This window comes from Herpailurus yagouaroundi, unplaced genomic scaffold (assembly GCF_014898765.1).
Source record: "Herpailurus yagouaroundi ecotype Mexico unplaced genomic scaffold, PumYag 28, whole genome shotgun sequence".
Classification (NCBI taxonomy): domain Eukaryota; kingdom Metazoa; phylum Chordata; class Mammalia; order Carnivora; family Felidae; genus Herpailurus; species Herpailurus yagouaroundi.
Window position 1 is genome coordinate 122,550,296 of NW_024412376.1, and position 22,221 is coordinate 122,572,516.

General features: G+C 41.3%; 1 protein-coding gene and 1 long non-coding RNA gene across 3 annotated transcripts in view; one reads left to right on the plus strand and one right to left on the minus strand.

Moving 5' to 3' along the window:
• Positions 1-12,379, plus strand: part of NOA1 (nitric oxide associated 1) — a 14,326-nt gene extending 1,947 nt beyond the window's left edge. Inside the window, exons 2-7 of one of the 2 annotated variants that reach the window (XM_040482768.1) lie at positions 667-831; positions 2,130-2,335; positions 5,406-5,537; positions 6,702-6,818; positions 10,938-11,058; positions 12,061-12,379. In XM_040482768.1, coding sequence (XP_040338702.1) covers positions 667-831; positions 2,130-2,335; positions 5,406-5,537; positions 6,702-6,818; positions 10,938-11,058; positions 12,061-12,263 — 944 coding nt within the window. In that variant the 3' untranslated portion in view covers positions 12,264-12,379. The remainder of the gene's footprint in view (positions 1-666; positions 832-2,129; positions 2,336-5,405; positions 5,538-6,701; positions 6,819-10,937; positions 11,059-12,060) is intronic. The other variant, XM_040482771.1, reaches the window with a different exon arrangement.
• Positions 12,380-12,660: 281 nt separating this feature from the next.
• On the minus strand, positions 12,661-21,034 carry LOC121035190 (uncharacterized). Its single transcript, XR_005792784.1, has 3 exons — positions 20,800-21,034; positions 17,270-17,394; positions 12,661-12,917 (listed from the first exon to the last, which is right to left on the minus strand). It is a non-coding gene; the product is annotated as an uncharacterized LOC121035190 (long non-coding RNA).
• Positions 21,035-22,221: the final 1,187 nt, after the last annotated feature.

Genomic DNA, 22,221 nt, shown 5'->3' on the forward strand with positions numbered 1-22,221 from the left:
GGCTCAGTCGGTTAAGCGCCCGACTTCGGCTCAGGTCATGATCTCACCGTCGGTGAGTTCGAGCCCCGCGTCTGGCTCTGTGCTGACAGCTCAGAGTCTGGAGCCTGCTTCCGATTCTGTGTCTCCCTCTCTCTCTGACCCTCCCCCGTTCATGCTCTGTCTCTGTCTCAAAAATAAATAAACATTAAAAAAAAATTAAAAAGGAAAAAAGAAACTTCTGTAATTGCAAAACAGGTCCTTTTGTGACCCTGTTTGTATTTAACAGTTGGCAAAACTGCCTCATTGTTCCTTTGAAACCAGGGTTTAGCTTTGATGGGCCATATTTCTCTGTCCAGGACTTTAGTTAAATTATACACAGAAGTGCTCTTATACTTGATGATAGTACAGTGAAAATGAAAAGAAGGGGAAAAAAAAGCAGGTCTGCAGATTTGAGATTCAACTCCAGGTTGAGCCTTTGAGCCAATCTCTTTGAGCCAATAGGCAGATGAGCCTATTTCCTCATCTGTAAAAGTAAGAATTATTTTGTAGAGGGTTGTCACAAAGGTTCCGTGAAGTAAATCACTGTACCCAAGACAAGGTAGCTCCTCAAAAATGTAGGTTTTTCTCCCCTTATTCTCTCTTCTTTTATAATGTTTATAACAACATATTTATTTTTTGGTATTTCAGGTACTACATTAAACCTTCTGAAGTTTCCTATTTGCAACCCAACACCTTACAGGATGTTTGAAAGGCAAAAAAGGCTTAAAAAAGATGCAACTAAAGCTGAAGAAGATCTTAGTCAGCAAGAGCAACATCAACTTAATCTTTTGAAAAAGCACGGTTATGTAGTAGGTAAGCATCTTCTTTAGAAAACTCTTGCCGGGGGCACCTGGGTGGCTCGGTCGGTTAAGCGTCCGACTTCGGCTCAGGTCATGATCTCGCCGTCTGTGAGTTTGAGCCCCGCGTCGGGCTCTGTGCTGACAGCTCAGAGCCTGGAGCCTGTTTCAGATTCTGTGTCTCCCTCTCTCTGACCATCCCCCGTTCATGCTCTGTCTCAAAAATAAATAAACGTTAATTTTTTTTTTTTTTTTTTAATAAAAAAAAAGAAAACTCTTGTCAGGGCTATGCTAAAAATTTTTGTGGAGCAACATGGAATACAGCTGTCTGGGGCTAGCCAGTTTCTGTGGCTACTGGGAAGAGACTACTTTCCCAGTTCTGGAACAAAGAGGCCCCTTTAGAGGCAAAGCTACTATTTGGAAACCCAGAGTTCACTGTGCTGATACTTGGAGAAATCCAGGGAAGGAAACTTGCAGTAACTGCCCACCAACCACTGTCAGCAGTAGAAGCATTTTCACTAAGAAACAGCACCCTCTCCTTGCAGACCACCAGCACAGGTTGTTGACTGCATGCAGCAGCTTTAAATTAGATTGTCCCTCCTTGGGGCTCCTGGGTGGCTCAATCGGTTAAGGGACCAATTTCGGCTCAGGTCATGATCTCACAGTTTGTGAGTTCGAGCCCCACTTCAGGCTGTGTGCTGACAGCTCAGAGCCTAGAGCCTGGAGCCTGCTTCAGATTCTGTGTCTCCCTCTCTGTCTGCCCCTCCCCCTCTCATGCTCTGTCTCTCTCAAAAATAAACAAAAAAATAGATTGTCCCTCCTTTACTAAAAATATTTTGATTTGGGGCTCCTGGGTGGCTCAGTCGGTTGAGCGTCCGACTTCAGCTCAGGTCATGATCTCACAGTCCGTGAGTTCGAGCCCCGCATCAGGCTCTGTGCTGACAGCTCAGAGCCTGGAGCCTGTTTCAGATTCTGTGTCTCCCTCTCTCTCTGACCCTCTCCTATTCATGCTCTGTCTCTATCTCAAAAATAAAACGTTAAAAAAATTTTTTTTTCTTTTAAATATTTTGATTTGCAGCACTTTCCACCCATCCCCCCACCTGGTGTACACAGCTAGCCACATACTTGACCATTGCAAGAGTCTGACTCCCACTGCCTTTGAAAAGAGGGCAAGGGTATCATTGTAGTCTTGCTTCTGTACACCGTATTTAGTCTAAGTAACTTGTTTGAGGCAAGTAAGAAGAATAAGAATTATCTGTCTGGAGTCAAAACCTTCAAAGGAGTGACTAATAGCTTAACTATAACTTGTTCTAGGAAGAGTTGGAAGAACATTCCTATATTCGGAAGAACAGAAGGATGAAGCTGCCTTTCAGTTTGATGCTGATTCCCTTGCCTTTGACATGGGAAATGAACCTGTTATGGTTGCAGATAAATCCACCAAACGAATAGAATTGACCCCACAAGATGTGAAAGATGCCCACTGGTTTCATGACACCCCTGGAATTACAAAAGAAAATTGTGTATGTATTTGTTGTCTTTTAGAAATACTTTCAATTGCACAAGTATTGTCTTAATTGTCAGAACACAGGAAAGGATGTATTCTTTCACTTCAGACTCACTTCTTGTTCCTTTCTAGAAGCAGTTCAGGGTGATCTATCTGCCATCAAGATGTGTATTCCATTTGGTAGGCTTCACTGCCAACATATTTGTGTTATTGTTGTTGTTACCTTAGTTATTAGGGAGACATTTATAAAATCCTAGATCTTGAGGTTGGAAGAAAGCGTAAATATCACTGCAGTCTAGCCACCTATTCTATGCTTGAATTCCCTCTAAAACTGTCCATCCAGCTCACACTAAAGTAAGGAGTGACTCACCACCAGCTGAAGCAGTGTCCCCTCGTCTCCCAAGGTAACCCCATTTGGCCTTGACCTACTCTTTGGGTTGAGCTGAACAGTCTCCCTGTAACTTGTACCTATTGTTCTTCAAATGGACCTGTATGGACTAAATGCCTGTTACCCTTGCTAGACTTTGAACTACTTTAATGTGTAATGTCCTGTCTCTTCCTCACTCTACTGTTCACCTTCATTAGTTCATCCAACAAAACATTGAACATTTACTGCACTGACATAATCCAGATAATTTGTCTGTTTCTTGCAGCTCTTCTCCCTGAGAAAATAGGCTTATCGTCTCTCTCTCTTGCCCTTATTACATCTTTTTTTTAATGTTTTATTTTTGAGAGCATGCAGGTGGGGGAGGGGCAGAGAGAACGACAGAGGACCTTAAGCAGGCTCTGCACTGACAGCAGTGAGCCTAATGTGGGGCTTGAACTCATGAACTGCAAGATCATGACCTGAGCTGAAGTCGGACACTCAACCAGACACTCAACTGACTGAACCACCCAGGTGCCTGCCCTTAATACATCTTTTTAATCCAATTGCAGGATTTCCTGGGCAACTTTGTTTTATCTCATTAAAGTTAGCCTATATTCCACACACTCATTAAATCTCACAACTTTTTATTCATTTGCAGTTTTGATAATCATCCAAGTCCTGGATTGACTGGTATGCATCCAGGATATAGCCTTACAACAGATCTATTAATCAGTTTCCTTTGATTCTGGTCACTGACCCAAGTTCCTGAATCGCCTAATTATGTCTATATGCCTGTGAAACAACGTTGGTGTCTTAGCTTCTTTTCCTTCTTTGCCTTATGTGGATCACTTAACAGTTTTGTTATCAGAATGATACTCTTATTTCGTGTCCCATGTCACAGAATCATATAGATTTTTTTAACATTTTTGCACTCCCACAGTAATTGCTTGTCACCTGTCTCTTCACAATCTAGAACTTCAGAGCAACTGGATTGCTTTCTGGTAATGTTCCAGCACTTTCACTTCACCAATGTATTCTTCAGGGATAGCAGTTATTTCCATCATATATACCCTCTTGTCAAATAGAAAAGCAAGAATTTGCTAAATATTCTAGCCAGCAGAATGAGACCCTCAAATTTTTAGAACTAAAAGGTCTCTGGCAGTCTGCTTCTGTCAGTTTATTGATACATTTATTAGATGCCTTAAACTAGTGTTTCCCAAACTGATTCAAGGTATTCTGTTTTGAAATAAAAGTATTAAAGGCTCTGCTAAAAAGTGTTAAAAGGTTTCTTTACTGCAGGTGGCTTTTAATGTGCTTTTTTCAAACAGAAATGCTGAGGAAAAGTATTTGCAGCCCCTTGTTATGTATTTTCTTGTGAGGCTGTCTAGGTTTCACATATTCTTTATTTCCTTATTTTTCTTAAACAAGTTCACAAAAGTTTTTTATCCATTTTTTTTTACCTTCTCTAATATTTCTCTTCAAAAAAAAATTTTTAAGTAATCGCTGCCCCCAACATGGGGCTCAAACTCACAACCCTGAGATCAAGAGTCACAGACTCCATTGACTGAGTCAGCCAGATGCCCCATAATATTGCTCTTTTTTAATCAGGTTATGATTCTTTAAATCTTACCAAAATCTTGTTCTTCTTGGCTTTCCTTTTCCATTTTCTCTAGTCTCTTTAGGAACTCTGCATCCTTAGAAGCCAGAGGATTCATTTTAAAAAGAAGAAGAAGCAGCAGCCAGAGGATTCATAACTTTTTCTCATTTTTTGCTGAGCATTTGGGGGAAATAAAATGACTAGAATGCAGAAAAAGGTTCTTCAGGGGCGCCTGGGTGGCGCAGTCGGTTAAGCGTCCGACTTCAGCCAGGTCACGATCTTGCAGTCCGTGAGTTCGAGCCCCGCGTCAGGCTCTGGGCTGATGGCTCGGAGCCTGGAGCCTGTTTCCGATTCTGTGTCTCCCTCTCTCTCTCTGCCCCTCCCCCGTTCATGCTCTGTCTCTCTCTGTCCCAAAAATAAACGTTGAAAAAAAAATTAAAAAAAAAAAAGAAAAAGGTTCTTCAGAACTCTTTACCTGCTCCTAGAATGAGGTGACCATTTTGCATTTAATGCATGCATACTTGCCACTGGGATATAAGTAGTATTTTGCCTTACCTTTAGCTGACCCCCTGCCCCCCAGAAGCCTTGATGGAGAGCATATATATGCCATCTTGGAACTGACTCATCAGTTGTTTTCAGTTCACACCAGTTTTGACATTTGAGGGATGCTGCTCACATAGAAAGTCTCATACTCCCATAAAGTTGTTTTGCCATTACTCAATATTAAGTTGTGAAGCAAGAGTAGAGCCATCCATAAATTGATTTAGACAGAATGAATATAGCAATTTTATATGCAGCAAATTCTGACATGTTTTGGTTTATTGTGAAGTCCGAAATATTTTTTTACCTAAGAGGTAAATCAAAATATATCATATCTTCAATAAAAGTAATGCTTGGGGCACCTGGGTGCATCAGTTGGATGAGCCTCCAGCTTTGGCTCAGGTCATGATCTCCCAGTTCAGGAATTCAAGCCCCACATTGGACTCGCTGCCATCAGCACAGAACCTGCTTCAGATCCTCTGCCCCGGTTCTTTGCCCCTCTCCTGTCTGCACTCTCAAAAATAAATAAACGTTTTTTTAAAAAGTAATAATTCTCTAAAAAATCTACCCTTTGCTTTACAGGTTTTAAACCTTCTAACAGAAAAAGAAGTAAATATTGTTTTGCCAACACATTCCATTGTTCCAAGAACTTTTGTGCTTAAACCAGGAATGGTTCTATTTTTGGGTGCCATAGGCCGCATTGATTTTCTGCAGGTAAGAAAAGTCTGCACCATTAAAAAATGACCTACTGGGGCACCTGGGTGGCTCAGTCAGTTGAGCATCCAGCTTCAGCTCAGGTTGTGATCTCGAGATTTGTGGGTTCAGGCCCCACATGGGTCTTTTTGTGCTGACAGTGCAGAGCCTGCTTTGGATTCTCTCCCTCCCTCTTTCTGTTCCTCTTTCTCTGCCTCTCACCTGCTCGCACTTTCTATCTCAAAAATAAACATTAAAAAAAATTTTACAAAAAAATGACTAGTTTAAGGATACAAATATGTGAACAAGACTGGCAAATGTTGATAACTAGATCATGACTGTTGAGGAGGTTGGTATGCTTTTTGTTTGTTTGAAAATGTCCATAATGAAAACTTGGGAAAAAGAAGTGGGGAGGAAAAACAACTAGTAGGTCTCAGAAACTAGATCTTCATTAGGATATTAAATGCCCCAGACAACTTGGCATGGAGAAAAGTTACTGTACCTATCCTGTGGTATTGTTTCACATGGAAATCATAGGTCCAACCTTAGGTGTAGGGTTAGTGTGCATTAAATAAATCCCACATTTCTTTTTTTGTTTTGCTTTAAAGATTTTCTTTTTAAAAAAAATAAAGATTTTCTTTTTAAATAATATTAATACCAAATGTGGGGCTCAAACTCACAATGCCCTGATCAAGAGTCACATGTTTCACCAACTGAGCCAGCCCTGCACCCGTCACACTCCTTTATATCCCATGAAATGTATACATTTATGTATGTACTTTTTTGTTTAGTATTCATTTACTTAGCATTATTCTGGGGATTTTAGAGTATTTATAGAACTCTTCCGTATTTTCCCAAAGTGAGGAAAAAGGGAAATGAAATGTGGATGTATCCAACAACACTAAATGCAACTTGCAAGTTATTGCTATAGCATATTTCTTGGGTTTTGTGTTTCATTAAAACCCATAGAACATTAATATTTTAAACCTAGCTTTACACTGGGACAATTAGAACATTTACTTACATTTACTTATGTTTCCTTATAGATTACTTATACTTTATTTACATATCCATTTACTTATGAAAGGAGCTTGATTTTTTTTTTTTTATTGATTGTACATTGTAATGTGCTGGTTTTACAAGTTTTTCATTCTGTAAAATAACTTCTTTTCTTCCTTTCTTAAGGGAAATCAGTCAGCTTGGTTTACAGTTGTGGCTTCCAGCCTCCTTCCTGTGCACATTACTTCCTTGGACAAGGCAGATACTATGTATAAGAAACATGCCGGTCATACATTACTCAAGGTGAGGCAACACACTTTGAAGACTGCACGATTAGGTTAACCTCCACTGTGACAGTCCCACAGCCCTGCTAACAAATCCTTTCTTGGACATAACCATCTTTGTTATACAATCAGCTAGTTGCCTCCTCACCTGTTCTGGTTGAGGATTTTGACTAGCAAGTAAAATGGGTTGTAGAAGAAAAGGATGTTGTTTGGACTGATCCTAGAATAGCTACAGACTTGTGTTTTCTCTAAACTACACTGACCAATACAATAGCCACAAGTGCCATTTAAATTTAAATTAATTAATTAAAAGTAAATAAACTTTAAAATTTAGTTCTTCAGTTGCACTAGCCACTTTTCAACTGCCCAGCAGTCACATCATCACAGAAAGTTTATTGGATAATGCTGAGGGAAGAGAAGTTACAGATGTTCTCACAACTGGGGGGGGTGCTACTTGCGTCTAGTGGGTGGAGGCCAAGGATAATGCTGGACATCCTGCAATGCACACAACAGATGCTCAAAACAAAATTCTCTGATCCAAAATGTCAGTAGTTGCATGGTTGAGAAGTCCTGGTCTGGGTGGAAAAGCTCTCCTCCCAGGTTCTTAATCCCAGTTACTTAGAGATTATGCTGCCTCTTTACTCCTGCGCTACCAGCTCCTTCCTTCCACCTGTAAGTATGTTACAGTTTCTCTCATCTTTTTTTTTAATCTTATTTTTAAAGTTTATTTGTTTTGAGAGACACAGCACAAGCCAGAGAGGGGCAGAGAGAGGGGGAGAGAGAATACCAAGCAGGCTCTGCACTGTCAGTACAGAGCCCAGTGTGGGGCCCAGTCCCACAAACCATGAGATCATGACCTGAGCCAAAATCAAGAGTCGGACACTCAACCAGCTGAGCCACCCAGGCGCATCCAGTTTCTCTCATCTTTAAAAAAAAAAAAAAAAAGAAAGAAAGAAAAAAAGAAAGAAAACAAAACTTGGGGTGCCTGGCTGGCTCAGTCAGTTACGCGTCTGACTTCAGCTCAGGTCATGATCTCACAGTTTATGAGTTCAAGCCACACATCAGGCTCTCTGCTGTCAGCACAGAGCCTACTTCGGATCCTACGTCTCCCTCTCTCTTCCCCTCCCCTACTCATGCACTGCACACACACGCTCTCTCAAAAATAAACATTAAAAAGAATTACAAAAACAAAAACAAGAAATTCAGTATCCCTCAGTGTCCTGCTTATTTATTCCTTCTTTTTACTGTCAAGCTTGCTCCTGCTCCTCATGTCCATCCTCTGCAGTCCACATTTGTCCCTTCCTGTATCATTGAAATTGTTCTTACAAAGTTCACCAAGTACTGAGTGGGAACTGTTTTTAGCTCTTTTTTTTTTTTTTCAACGTTTATTTATTTTTGGGACAGAGAGAGACAGAGCATGAACGGGCGAGGGGCAGAGAGAGAGGGAGACACAGAATCGGAAACAGGCTCCAGGCTCTGAGCCATCAGCCCAGAGCCCGACGCGGGGCTCGAACTCACGGACCTCGAGATCGTGACTTGGATGAAGTCGGACGCTTAACCGACTGCGCCACCCAGGCGCCCCTTCAGCTCTTTAATAATAAGACCTGACACAGACATTGGTAATGTATAATGTATAATGTATAATATTTAGATTATTGGAGCCAGACTGGGTTTAAATGCTCGCTCTGTTCCACCACTTGACAAAGCTCTGTAACACTGTGTTGTACCTACATCACAAGGTTGTGGCGAGAACTAAGTTCCAGGGCACTGTTGTAACTGCTACGTGAGTGTTTGTGATGATGATGAAACACATCTACACAAATACCAGGTGCATCCAGCAAAGGTGGTTTAGTATTGATTAGTGCTTATGCAACTAAATGTAAGCCAGAACCCACAATATACACTGCTTTCCACAGAGGATAAAAATAAACCTGACTTGAGAAGTAAATGTTTCTTTCTATCTGTATTTCCTAAGAAAGCCAGACTGAAATTAAAACTCCATTGACAGGGGCACCTGGGTGGTGTCAGTTAAGCGTCTGACTTAGGCTCAGGTCATGATCTCAGGGGTGGTGAGTTTGAGCCCTGTGTCAGGCTCCGTCCTGACAGCTCAGAACCTGGAGCCTACTTTGGATTGTGTCTCCCTCTCTCTCTGCCCCTCCCCTGCTCACACTCTCTTTCTCTCTCTCAAAAATAAATAAACAGGGGCGCCTGGGTGGCTCAGTCGGTTAAGTGGCCGACTTCGGCTCAGGTCATGATCTCGCGGTCCATGAGTTCGAGCCCCGCGTCGGGCTCTGTGCTGACATTTCAGAGCCTGGAGCCTGTTTCAGATTCTGTGTTCCCCTCTCTCTGACCCTCCCCCGTTCATGCTCTGTTTCTGTCTCAAAAATAAATAAACGTTAAAAAAAAATTTTTTTTTTAAATAAATAAACATTAAAAAATTTTTAAAAAACCAAAAAACTCCATTGACATAACTGCCCTAAAGTTAATATTCCAGAGACCTGTAGGATGGGTGAATATATAAAGGCAATCAGCAATATAGATCTGTTGGTGTTTCTGCATTTAAAAGACTTTAGTTCTCCGGTTAAATTTGCTTCCTTTTTAGGTAAAACAATAATACATGAGTTCAAATACAGCTTGAGATTTCCAGGGAAGGAAACTTCGTAGTTTGTATAACATGGCTCTCCTGAAAATGAATTGTCGTTCTCTGCCCCTGTGCATCTGTATAGTTTTCAGAGTGGACATCACTGATGCTTTCCAAAGCAACTATCCCTGTCTTCTCTCCCAGTAAGGGAAACGTTCTGGGGGGTGCTCTGAGACTCATTCTTGCCTCCTGGTTTTCTTACTTACCTCCCAAATCCAAGTCAGCCCTCCCTTCTCATTATCACTGAATACAGCCTCCCAGTTCAAGCTGTAATCTTTCATTAGGCTGTTTTTGAGATCCTGAAGTATTTTCTTAGCTTCCAGCTTTTATTGCCCTCCTCCCACCCCCACCCCAAATATACCTCTACCGCCACTAAAGCAGTGGCTTCTCATGCAGGATTGACTTTTGCCCCCAGGGGACATTTACAATTCTACAATTCTGCAGCCTCACAGCCTTCCCCTCTAGCCCCCATCAAAGCATTATTCAGCCCAAAATGTCAGTAGTGCCAAGGTTAACAAACCCTGCACTACAGAGATCTTTCCAAAATACAAAGCAGATCACAGTATTCTTTTTTATTCTTATCTCTGTTCTTTTTCCTACTTATAATTCCTTGGTAGTTCACATTACTGAGAAGTCTAAACCAACAGCTTCATCACTGACACACACATATACACAGACTTAACATACCCTAGACATTCAACTACAATTCCCTGAATTCATCATCCTTTGTCTTGTTTGTGTACATGATGCTAACCCGGAATACTTTTCCACTGAGTAACTTCAACTTTATCTCAAGATACTCCTCAGATATTGCTGCTTCGTCAAGGTTTTCCTTGACTAAAACATTCATTACTTCTTCCTCCTCAACTGTAGTACTTGATAGATGCTTCCCATGACATTTCTTACCTTGTAATTTGTTTACATGTTATTTCCACCTTCTGATCTCTTTGGGCACAGGGACGATATTGTAACATCTATCTTTGTGTCCCTGGTGTTAAACAGAGAAAGATTTATTAATAAATAAGTTATTATCCAGTTACTTCCCATTCATGGACACATCTATAAACAGAAGCTAAACCTTACCCATTGCACATGTACCCTTCACTTGTAATGAGGCAGGGATTAATCTTTGAGGCCAGCCAGGCCTATGAGACCTAAGGTATTTTGAAGGATGTTACTTTAATTGCCCAGTGTTACTCTGTGAAGCTTTACGGAGGGCTATAAAAACAGTGTAAACTAGTAAAATAAGATTCTGCTATTAGGAGGTTACCACTGGACACATACTCACATGCAGCTCTTACGTCCTGGGATCTGTAGGCTTTAACTTGTCACAGGGTTCCCATGCTTTTCATTTGAACTAGAAGTGATTTGGGGTTTTCAATAGCTGAGATTATTATTGATCCCTCCACATAACTAGTGTATCGGTGCTTTACTTAATATTAGAGTTATGGGCAGTTTAATTTGAACTTCCAAACAATCATTTTATTTCAATGGCAGGTTCCAATGGGTGGAGAAGAAAGAATGGCAGGATTTCCTCCTCTTGTTGGTGAAGACATTACATTAAACGAAGGACTTGGGGAATCTGAAGCAGTGGCTGACATCAAGTTTTCTTCTGCAGGTAATTGTACACCAAGCACTTTTTAAAAGGTGAATATGGGCACCTTGGTGGCTCAGTCAGTTAAGCACCCAACTCTTGATCCCGGCTCAGGTCGTGATCTCACAGTTTGTAAGATCCATCCCCACATGGAACTCTGCACTGATAGCACAGAGCCTGCTGGGGATTGTCTCTCTCCCTCTCTCTCTCTCTCTGCCTTGCTCATGCTCTCTGTCTCAAAATAAATAAATACACTTAAAAGGTGAATTAAGTGGCCTTACTGGTATTTTTATAGAAATGTGCATTTATCTGACATAAACTGAGGATTTTAAGAAATAAACTAATTTAGAGGCACCAGTGGCTCCGTCAGTTATACATCCGACTTCGACTCAGGTCATGATCTTCGACTCAGGTCATGATCTCACGGCTCCTGGGTTCAGGCCCCGCATCGGGCTCTCTACTGACAGCTCAGAGCCTGGAGCCTGCTTCGGATTCTGTGTCTCTCTTTCTCTCTGCCCCTCCTCCACTCACGCTGTGTCTCTCTCTTAAACATTAAAAAAAAAGAAGAAAAGAAATATACTAATTTATTCATTAAATGCAGCCTACTCTGAAAATAAATTTGTACCTTTTCATAAATGCATTGTATGCTTTCTTTTTTTTTTTTTTTTAATTTTTTTTTTTCAACGTTTATTTATTTTTGGGACAGAGAGAGACAGAGCATGAACGGGGGAGGGGCAGAGAGAGAGGGAGACACAGAATCAGAAACAGGCTCCAGGCTCTGAACCATCAGCCCAGAGCCCAACGCGGGGCTCGAACTCACAGACGGTGAGATCGTGACCTGGCTGAAGTCGGACGCTTAACCGACTGCGCCACCCAGGCGCCCCATAAATGCATTGTATGCTTTCTTAAAAAATAAAGTGAAAGAGACCAGTAGCCTCCTTTGGTGCTCCATTTTGAGCTTGGGGTTGACATTTTTAATAAGATGGTTGCTAACACCATTTTGTGTTCTATCACATGCCTGCATAGGTTGGGTTGCAGTAACACCTCAGTTTAAGGACAGACTGCGTCTCCGAAGCTATACACCTCAAGGAACAGTTCTGACGGTCCGGCCCCCTCTCTTGCCATATATCGTTAACATCAAAGGCGAGCGCATCAAGAGAAGTGTGGCCTATAAAACCAAGAAGCCTCCTTCCCTTGTGTACAATCTGCAGAAGAAGAAAAACAGATAGAAATATGAAGTTGACCCTGTTCACACTGAAAATATTAACTATACTGGACATAACTACATATGTTAAATTGTATTAAACATAACTATAATAAAGCTTTCTTTGCTCCCTTTAAGCCACCAAGGACTGTGCCTGTTTGTACTGTATTGAGTTTGTAAATACAAGTTGTTTTTTTTGTAGGGTGTGTATATGTATGTATTTGTCATCCAAATATACCTCAAAAGGAGTTCAGCTACATTCAAGTTTCTCTCACTATTTATTAAGACCAGATGTCGGGGCGCCTGGCTGACTCAGTCAGAGGAGCATGCAACTCTTGATCTCAGGGTCGTAAGTTCGCACCCCACATGGGTGTGGAGATTACTAAAAAAATAAACTTAAAAAAAAAAAGAAGACCAGATGTCATTTCTTACTTGGAGTCTAGTTGAGAGAGCAACAAAGCAGTTGGCATATGAAAAAATGGCAAAAAGAGGATTTCTCCAAAATAAATGGGCTCAAATAAGACAGGAATGAATGGGTGCCTCTGCTCCACATAGTCATCCAGGTATGCAGCTGGTGGAAGGCTCCATGGCTTCATTCCTAGGTCTAAGATGGTTGCTCAGGTTGTCCTCCCTTCCCAGCAAGTGGAAAGAGGGAAAGTGAGTGAAGAGCACAATTTCCCTATTTCGAGGAAAGGGGAAAGGTTAAAAGTTGCACACATTTCATACTGTCTATTGATCAAGTTATATGGTCATTACCTACCCACATGAAAGCTGGGAGATGTAGGAGGAGATGGAGACTATTTTGGATTATTAAGGGAGAATAAACACTGGAGAAACAAACATTCACCTTTACATAATCCTACCTGAGAATCTTACTTTTAAGATTCAGGTTACATCCTTCTGGCAAAGTCTGTTCTGCGATTATCAGAGCACTTTTAACCATTTTATCAACATCTGCCTATATACATTGTATAACATTACATCAGTCAGAAATCTACCTTTTATTATTCCTAGTTCGATAAGTAGCGCTATAGCCGTGTACAGTGAACAATTGGCAAGTACCAGATCCCAATGTTAAGAGAAATGCTAATGGGAAAGGCTGACCTGAAATGCAGTCTGATCCATGAACTTCCTGTAGGCTAAGGTTTAGCATAAAATTAGTAGACATACCCATGTTCTCTGTCAACAAGCATCCCCTAACCCCCATCTCACTAAAACCGCTTACAATAAATGGTTAGCATTTTAACATTCAACTTGTAAAAACCATAGATCTCACTTTCATCACGTTTCAAAGTAACTACTATTGGCATCTTGGGGAACAGAGTTCTTTAGTGTGTAAGACTGCATTTCAGAATGCCAGCATCCCTCATCCCCAGATAAATAAATGCCAGTAACCTCTCCCCCTGACCCGTTAGTCATAGAGACAAACGAAAGTACCCCTCACGCTTCCAAGCCCACCCTCTAGAGGGCAGTAGCTTCCCAGTGGAGAAAATCAATTTCTCATTTTTATTTTGGAGAAATGAAATATCATTAATTTTACAAGCTAAAAATTTGGCATTTGTGTAGAAATAGAGAACCTAGGAACTTATGCTGTCTTTACTCTGATAACTTCTGAATATGTATTTTAGAAAGCAAAACATTCCTCCTTGTTTTCTCTAGGTTTTTGGCCTCTTGATTAACAGAGATTCAGTTTTTAAATGTTCATAATTTATACTCTCAGATCTCCTTTACCTCTAAAATTCTATGCTTTTGCTGCATAAAGCTTGACTGAAGCAGATGTTCAGTGTACCTTGCTAGAAGTTTCAAACAGCAAAATTAACTAAGCAAGTTTAGTTTCCCTGGTTATATTAGTTAACCTCTTCAGGTCTTCATTTTCTCACCCATAGTACGAGAGGAAAACATTGGATTTTTCTCAGTCCCTTCATAATTCTCAGCAAAAACAGGCAGGAAAGCCAGGAAAGAGTGGTTCCAATACCACAAACAGGATGCCACATGCCTAGACAGTTGAGGACTTCTGCTAGGATCTGTATTAATTCACTCCATATTCCGCCACCTAATGCAGCCCAGGATCATTGCTGGTATATTCAACTGCTCCGCAGTAGATTTTACTTAAAGTTCTGTCACTGTTGCTTTCTGAGCTTTAGTCAGTTTACTGATACTTGTTAATCCAGTAATCTGAGTATGGAGACTTCGATTGAATCATTAATCATTTACACTATGGCAACATGCAGGAATAAGTAAAGAGGAGAATTAATGGCAAAATGTCAGGACAGCCTGCTCACTTTTCCACAGAACAGTGATTGTTTTGAGTGGCTAGAAAAGAATTGAGCAAGTTCATGCTAGATCATTTACAAGCTCTGCAGCTTTGTGGTGTTTAACATGTCACCTCTTTTGAATTCATGACACCTAAAAGAAGTAAAAGATGTGCCATCAAAAAGTTTTTGACTTCTGGGGCACCTGGGTGGTTCAGTTGAGAGCCCGACTTCAGCTCAGGTCATGATCCCACAGTTCGTGGGTTCAAGCCCCGCATGGGGCTCTGTGCTGACATTCAGAGCCTGGAGCCTGCTTCACATTCTGTGTCTCCCTCTCTCTCTGCCCCTCCCCTGCTCATGCTCTCTCTCTCAAAAATAATAAACATTAAAAAAAAAAAGTTTTTGACTTCTTTGTAACATTAAACTCAAAGTTTTTTTTTTAAGTTATACCTTATCTCTCCTTTTCCCCTCCTTGAAACAGCATTTTCTTCAAAGTTACTGAAACACAGTTTAACACATTTCATATTTTTAATCACCATAAATGGCAATTAGAACTTTACTGTGTAGTTCCCCAGAGTCTAAATTTGTTTATGTTACTTGCAACACTCACTTCCCATGACAACCAAGGAGAAGTGGAGCACAGATGCAATCATGTACACTTGTGTTTCTTGAGCATACAGACACTTCTTACAAAATGGAGATCAAGGCCAGTTTCCTGCAGATGACTAACTTGGAACTCCAGCTGTGCCAGCCGTGGCAGAGCTGTGATTGCTTCACTGAGTAGGCACCCAGCACTCAAGCTGAGGCGAGCTGTTTCGTAGACAGCCTCTGATCATTTATCCTGGCTTCCCTCCCACTTGGCTCTGTCTGGTGGAGCAATAGGATCATTTCCATTCTTTCTCAGACTGTTCCATTTTCTCTTGGCTGCTTTCCTCCTCCCAGGGGGATTGTTTTCTCAACTGTCAAAGAGTAATGCTTAAACATTAAAAACAAGACCTCACACTCATGTGAATCGAATAGATAGCACCTCCGCCTGCTCTTAATGTCTGTGTCGTGTCATCTGCCCCATTCATATCCTGTAGTGGGAGGGGGCAGCTCAAAATTAATATTTTAACATCATATGGGAATGATGCCTCATTTTTTCCTTCATGTCAAAGAGGATTGTTATTCTTTCATTTAGTGTAAGACTTTCATGATCTGAATATTCCTAAGTCTATCTAAAGCATCCTTAAAATACCCATGTCTTAGATCCCCAGGTTCCTGTTTTTCATAAGCTTCCATTTCCCTCCCAAATAATTCTCAGAATTTATCTTCTAGGTAATCAACCTGGAGGAAGAATTTCTTTGGTCTTAATATTCTCATTGGTAGATGCAACAGCTATGGTGCTTAATTGCAAACATTATCAGTACCTCTAGCCAGTAGCTTTGGTAAATCTGCCAAAAATGGGCCACAGAAATAAAAGAACCACATATGCTAGAGAATATATCATCAGGTGATTTGGGAAGTGAAAGATTGCCAAGATCCCTTCTAATTTTTCAGTAAGTCCCTGGAAAATAGCAGGCATAACTGAATGAATTAGGAGAATGAGGGGATTTTCTTGTTTGGTTGGTTTTTGCCTCCCCTGGAATATAACAACAGAGAAGACTTCAATTTGCTTAATAGCATTTGCATTCTTCTAGGGTTTCCTCCTTTTACTGCATAAGGGCACCACCTCATAGCAGTTGTATTTCAAACTATTCATAGTGGTCATATGAGAGCCCATATTATCTTTTTATTCCTTTACATTATAATAATAATAGTAGCTCTCCCTTACATAGCGCATACAATAAGGCAGGCACTAGAGCACCTGAGTGGCTCAGTCAATTGAGTGTGTGACTCTTGATTTCAGCTCAGGTCATGATCCCAGGGCCATGGGTTTGAGCCCCGTATCAGGTTCCATGCTAAGTGTGGAGCCTGCCTAAGATTGATATTCTCTCTCTCTCTCTCTCTCTCTCTCTCTCTCTCTCTCTCCCCCCCCGCCCTCCCCTGCTCATACTAAGACAAAAAAAATAAAAAATAATAAGTCAGGCACTGTTTTAAGTGCTTTAGATACGTTTGTTGAATCCTTCCAACAACCCCATGTAGGAGGTACTATTCTTACCCACATTTACAGATGAGGAAACTAAGGCATAAGTAACTTCTCAGGGTCACACAACTAATGAATGATGGAGCTGTGATTCAAACAAATCCAAGCAGTCTATGTCCAGCACCCCTGTGGGTGTGTTTAATTTTACAGTAAAACTTATTTTCCCGTTTATTGTAGTTGTATGGATTTCAATATACATATAGGTTTGTGTAACAACCACCATAATCAGGAAACAGAGCAGTCCCATCTGATAGCACCCAGGTTTCTAACCACTACACAATACTGCCTCTTTACATGGGAACCCATCACAAGTCTAAAGGAGAGAATTTTCAACCTCAGGTGGGAAACATGTTATCTCAGAAAAGAAAGGTAACCCACTTTGAAGACCTCCAAAGGTAATAACAATTTCCGTGGAAACTCTGTAACTGCCACGTAATTCTTTTGAACATCCTTTGAATCCAGCTATACACAGTTCTGTGAGGAAAAACTATTTCTCAGGGCTAGGGTAGTGAGTGAGTGAGTGAGAGAGAGAGAGAGTGAGAGAGACAGACAGACAGAGAGAGAGAGAGATGCTATACTCTTGCTGTCTTACTTCAGCAATGCTGAACAACCTCAAGTGTCCCAGTGTGATTTCCATGCTCCATGCTCTCTTACCATCTCGGATAGCTTTAAATCAACTGTGCTTTCATGGCTGGCTGGGAATCTTTTCACATTGCTAGTGAGCTTTGCCAAGTACCACGGACAGATCACAGCATGAATGGAGATCCTGACCTACAGTTCTGATTAAGAAAATAGTACATTAAATACACAGGAAATCTGGAATGCAAACATTCAAAGAATTATACCACTAAACTATCACAGAAAAGAAACTGATTTTTACTTCTGACTCTACTAGGAACATAGAATTAGAAGAACTGGTGTTCTCTATTCACAAATCAGCTTCAAAAACCAAATTGATTTGGTCCTGAACTTGTTTAAATGGACTTGCCTTTTCTACTTGTATAGCACTCATCCTATTTCCTGTTTTTACATCTTACTTTCACTATATTGGGATCCTGGTTGCCCAACTAAAAACTTTCTATTCTCTTGTTTTTCTCAGCACTTAACATCTGGCATAAAATACCTTTTTTCTTGTCTTTGACTTTAAATTCCATGGTTAAATACTTAACAGGAAGGACAATTAGAGAAATGGGGACTACTTGTCTCTAAAATGCCAGGTAAAAGATGTCTTTTAGTGGAACACTAGCTGAAGAAAAATCTCTTTTTCACTGGACAAATAAAGCTATTATATAAAGCTAATTATGAGAAATGTGAACATTTTCAGCATGGGAACTTGGATGAGACTGTTTAACAAAGGAAAACAATGCCTAATAGACCCATCTACCCATTCACTCTCCCATTAGGCATGGGTTAAGTCACTTCCAGGTACAATGAACATTTGTTCATTGGAAGTGCTTTTTTATTAACTAGATTGAGGGCATTATTAGGTTTGTATCCATATCTATTGCTGGGTAACAAACTAAGTGACAACCCAAAATTCAGTGACTTACACAATCATTTATTTGCTCCCATTCCTTAGTTTGGCAGTGTCATCTAGGCTCAGCTCAGTGTTTTTTCTGCTCCATACGAACCTGCGCTTGCAGAATTCACTCTACATCTGCAGCTTCAGCTGAGATGATTGTAACAGCTGGGAAATCTGGGCCTTTTTCCAGTGGTCACTCTCTCTACCTAGCATCTCATCCTCAAGTAGGCTGGTTCAAGCTTGTTCACAAAGTGACCATGTTTAGAAAGCACAAAAGAAGCTGCAAGGCCTCCAGAGGCTGAAGCTCATAAGTTACACAATGTCACTCTGCTGCAATTCTATTGATGAAAGCAAGTCACAATGGCAGCACAGAGTCAAGCTGATCAGAAGGGCTACAAAGAATCTGTGGCCTGGGACGCCTGGGTGGCTCAGTCGGTTAAGTATCCAAATCTTTGATTTTGACTCAGGTAATCATCTCACGGTCTTGGGATGGAGCCCCCCAGCCAAGCTGTGCACTGACAGCATGGAGCCTGCTTGGGATTCTCTCTCTCTCCCTCTCTCTGCTCTTCCCCCACTCACAGTCTCTCTCAAAATAAAGCTTAAAAAAAAAAAAAAAGACTGTGGCCATTTTTTTTAAATATTTACTTATTTTTGAGAGAGAGAGAGAAAAAGAGCATGGGGGGGGGAGGAGCAGAGAGAGAGGGAGACACAGAATCTGAAGCAGGCTCCAGGCTCTGAGCTGTCAGCACAGAGCCCAATGCGGGGTTCAAACCCACCAGCTGTGAGATCATGACCTGAGCCGAAGTCGGACAATTAACCAACTGAGCCACCCAGGCGCCTCAATTTTTATTCACCACAAATATTCATCATGTTGACCACCTTGAGGAAAATGCAGTGTGACATGCTATCTAACAACCTGATGAAGAGAATCCACTGTAAATCTGCAAAATAAGAAATTTCATACTAATTTAAATTTACTTCAGGAGTCAGATACATATAGCAGCTATGTGACTGAGGAGAGAGGAAAAGGCTATGGAATGTAGATTTCATCATAAATCTTTTAGCAATAGTGTTTTTAACTGTGCATGTGTTACTTTCATAAATTTAAAGTGAAAAAAAAATCCATTCAGATACAAATCTAGCCTATCTCCACCCCCATGGAGCACTTACCATACCAGAAAGCTACCTCAGGAAGTCAGCTATTTACAAAGTCTCTGTGGTGGGAAAGGCAATGAGAATACAGAAGTGAAGGACCTTTAGATCTCAAAACAGTATCCTGCTGCTCCCCAGGAAGGAAAAAAGAGGTTTCAGGCAGAATCCAAGCTGAGGATCCTGAGACCCTAGCTTCTTTTCCTGGCTCCACAACCAGGGTGAGGGGTGGAGTGACATGGGGTTGGAACCTCTTTTTTACCCCTGGCCACCTACCAGCATTTCTCCATCTCTGCCCCTCGCCTTTACAGTCCTGGGGGAACACACTGGGCCCTGGCTTAGACTGGAGCAGGGAATGGGAAGCACAAGGAATCATATAGGTGGTCCCACTTGCTCCTAAAACAGTCTTTGAATCAATGTTTTACTAGAAATGTATACTAGGGTATCTAGAAATTTGATAAAAGTATTAGTTTAATTTCTATCCCACTAGAGCCCCCCACCCTACCCAGGAACTCTTGAGGTAGAGTAATTGCCAGGGCAGAATTTGGGCTTTTTTAGCTCCCTGGCTTCAATCCCATCAAACCGTAAAACCTCTCAACTTGAAAACTCTAACCAGATATGCAAAAAACAAACAAAAAAGGCACCTCTCTTCTAAATATCCAGTGTTCTCCAAGGGGAAAAGGAGGCAGACCCCACTACACGTCTCAGCCTTGGAGGGTGGTGGAAGGAAGTACAATGGGATTACGTTCAACAAAATCAGCACAGGTTAAAAATGGTTGCCACCCAAAAGAAACAGTTTGAGCTATCCCACCAGTTAATGTGAAAATGATCATCAAAGTGAAAAAATTAGGTAAGAGGGGTGCTTATGTGGCTCAGTTGTTAAGCATCCAACTTTGGCTCGGGTCGTGATCTCTGGGTTCATGGGTCAAGCCCCACATCAGGCTCTGTGCTGAAGCTGGGAGCCTGAAGCTGCTTTGGATTCTATGTGCGCGTGTGTCTCTGCCCATCCCCTGCTCACATTTGTTCTCTCTCTCTCAAAAATAAACATTAAAAAAAAAAATTAGGTAAGAAGTTATACCATTAAAGATTCTTTGAGAGGAGAGAGAATCCCAAGCTGGCCCCACACCATCAGCCCAATGCAGGGCTCAAACTCACAAACTGTGAGATCATGACCTGGGCAGAATCCAAGAGTCCGATGCTCAACAACTGAGCCACCCAGGCGCCCCAAGATTCTTAAAGCTGTATTGTGTATTTACAGAATTGTAAACAGTCTGAAGAGGACACTTAATTGATATTTACTCAAAGTGATCAAATTTTCTGGCAGGATTGGGGATCTGCAAAGGTCTCAAGACAGATCATCTACAACTTTTCAGGCTCTGCTATGGAGCACATTTCCCATGTGTGTGAGCACAGCCCAGGGGATCTCAAGGGTCCTTTCCTCTGGAGTTTATGGACTTGAAACAAAGGCCCTGAAATAGCACCCTCTGTCTTAAGCTGCATGGGGTGGACTGACCTGGGCCTGCTTGCCAGTAAGCCAACTGCTGATCACAGAGAGTACTCCAGCCAGTGTTTGTGCAGAATTCAGCAGTCTTTGCATGCATTTACGTATGTGTGTGCTCACACTGAAAAACACCAAAAAGGCAGAAGACGAGGAGAGAAATGCCTATTACTATTACTGCTATCAGTATTATTTCTGTGACTGTTCAACAAGAAATGAGACATGTGGGAGGACAGCAGAAAGAGAAGCTTTTTTTAATTTAAAAAATTAAGTGAAAACATAGAAACCCATGTCAGGGACATCTGTCACTCTCCTTCCTCCCTGTTGTGTAGGGTGGATAGCCTATGACTGTCTCCACCACTCCCAATCAATTCTGGGAGACTAGGAGACATGCACCTCCTGCCAAGTCTTCAAATTGTGATTTTAATCAATGGATCAGATGGGACAAAGAATCAGGGCCTGTAATACAGCAGGCTCACAGAGCCCAAGAACCAAGGGCATTTTCAAATAAATCCAGCTCTTTCCACGTTAAATTATGACATTCTTATACTTTCAAATAGCTATGCACATAATGAATACAGTGGCTTATCTAAAAATGCCAGCTTAAATATAAAAACATAGCAAAAATGCCAGCTTCTGCTCTCAGAACTAGGCTTAAGTAGGATCAGGGCAAAATGGTTTTATCCTGGTTTATTTCGAAAAGGTGAAATTAATCTGACTACTGCTGGTAAGCTTCTCATATGGTCTTTAGTGAATATAAACTGGTTAGAAGTTATGATAGAGGAAAGCCTATTTAAAGAGTGTCCTTTTGGGGCGCCTGGGTGGCCCCGGTTAAGCGTCCGGGGCGCCCGGTTAAGCGTCCGACTTCAGCCAGGTCACGATCTCGCGATCCGTGAGTTCGAGACCCGCGTCGGGCTCTGGGCTGACAGCTCAGAGCCTGGAGCCTGTTTCCGATTCTGTGTCTCCCTCTCTCTCTGCCCCTCCCCCGTTCATGCTCTGTCTCTCTCGGTCCCAAAAATAAATAAACGTTGAAAAAAAAATTTTAATAAAAAAAATAAAATAAAAAATAAAGAGTGTCCTTTTGGGGCACCTGGCTGGCTCTGTCAGTTGAGCATTCGACTCTTGATCTCAGCTCTGGTCTTCATCTCAGGGCTCTGAGTCCAGGCCTCACACTGGGCTCCACACTGGGCATGAAGCATACTTCAAAATAAAGTGCCCTTTTTATCATGTTAATAGAACATTATAATTGAGGACATTCAGATTAGATGGAAACCCTTTTGATCCCCATTCCTAATTTCTCCTTTTATAACATCCATTTTCCCCACATAATATTCTTCATTTAATAAAGGTAATGTGGCACAGACCTGCCACTTCCTACTGTGACATCAAGCAATTCACTTGTCTGTAGGATGCAATGTGGGAATTAACCACCTACTT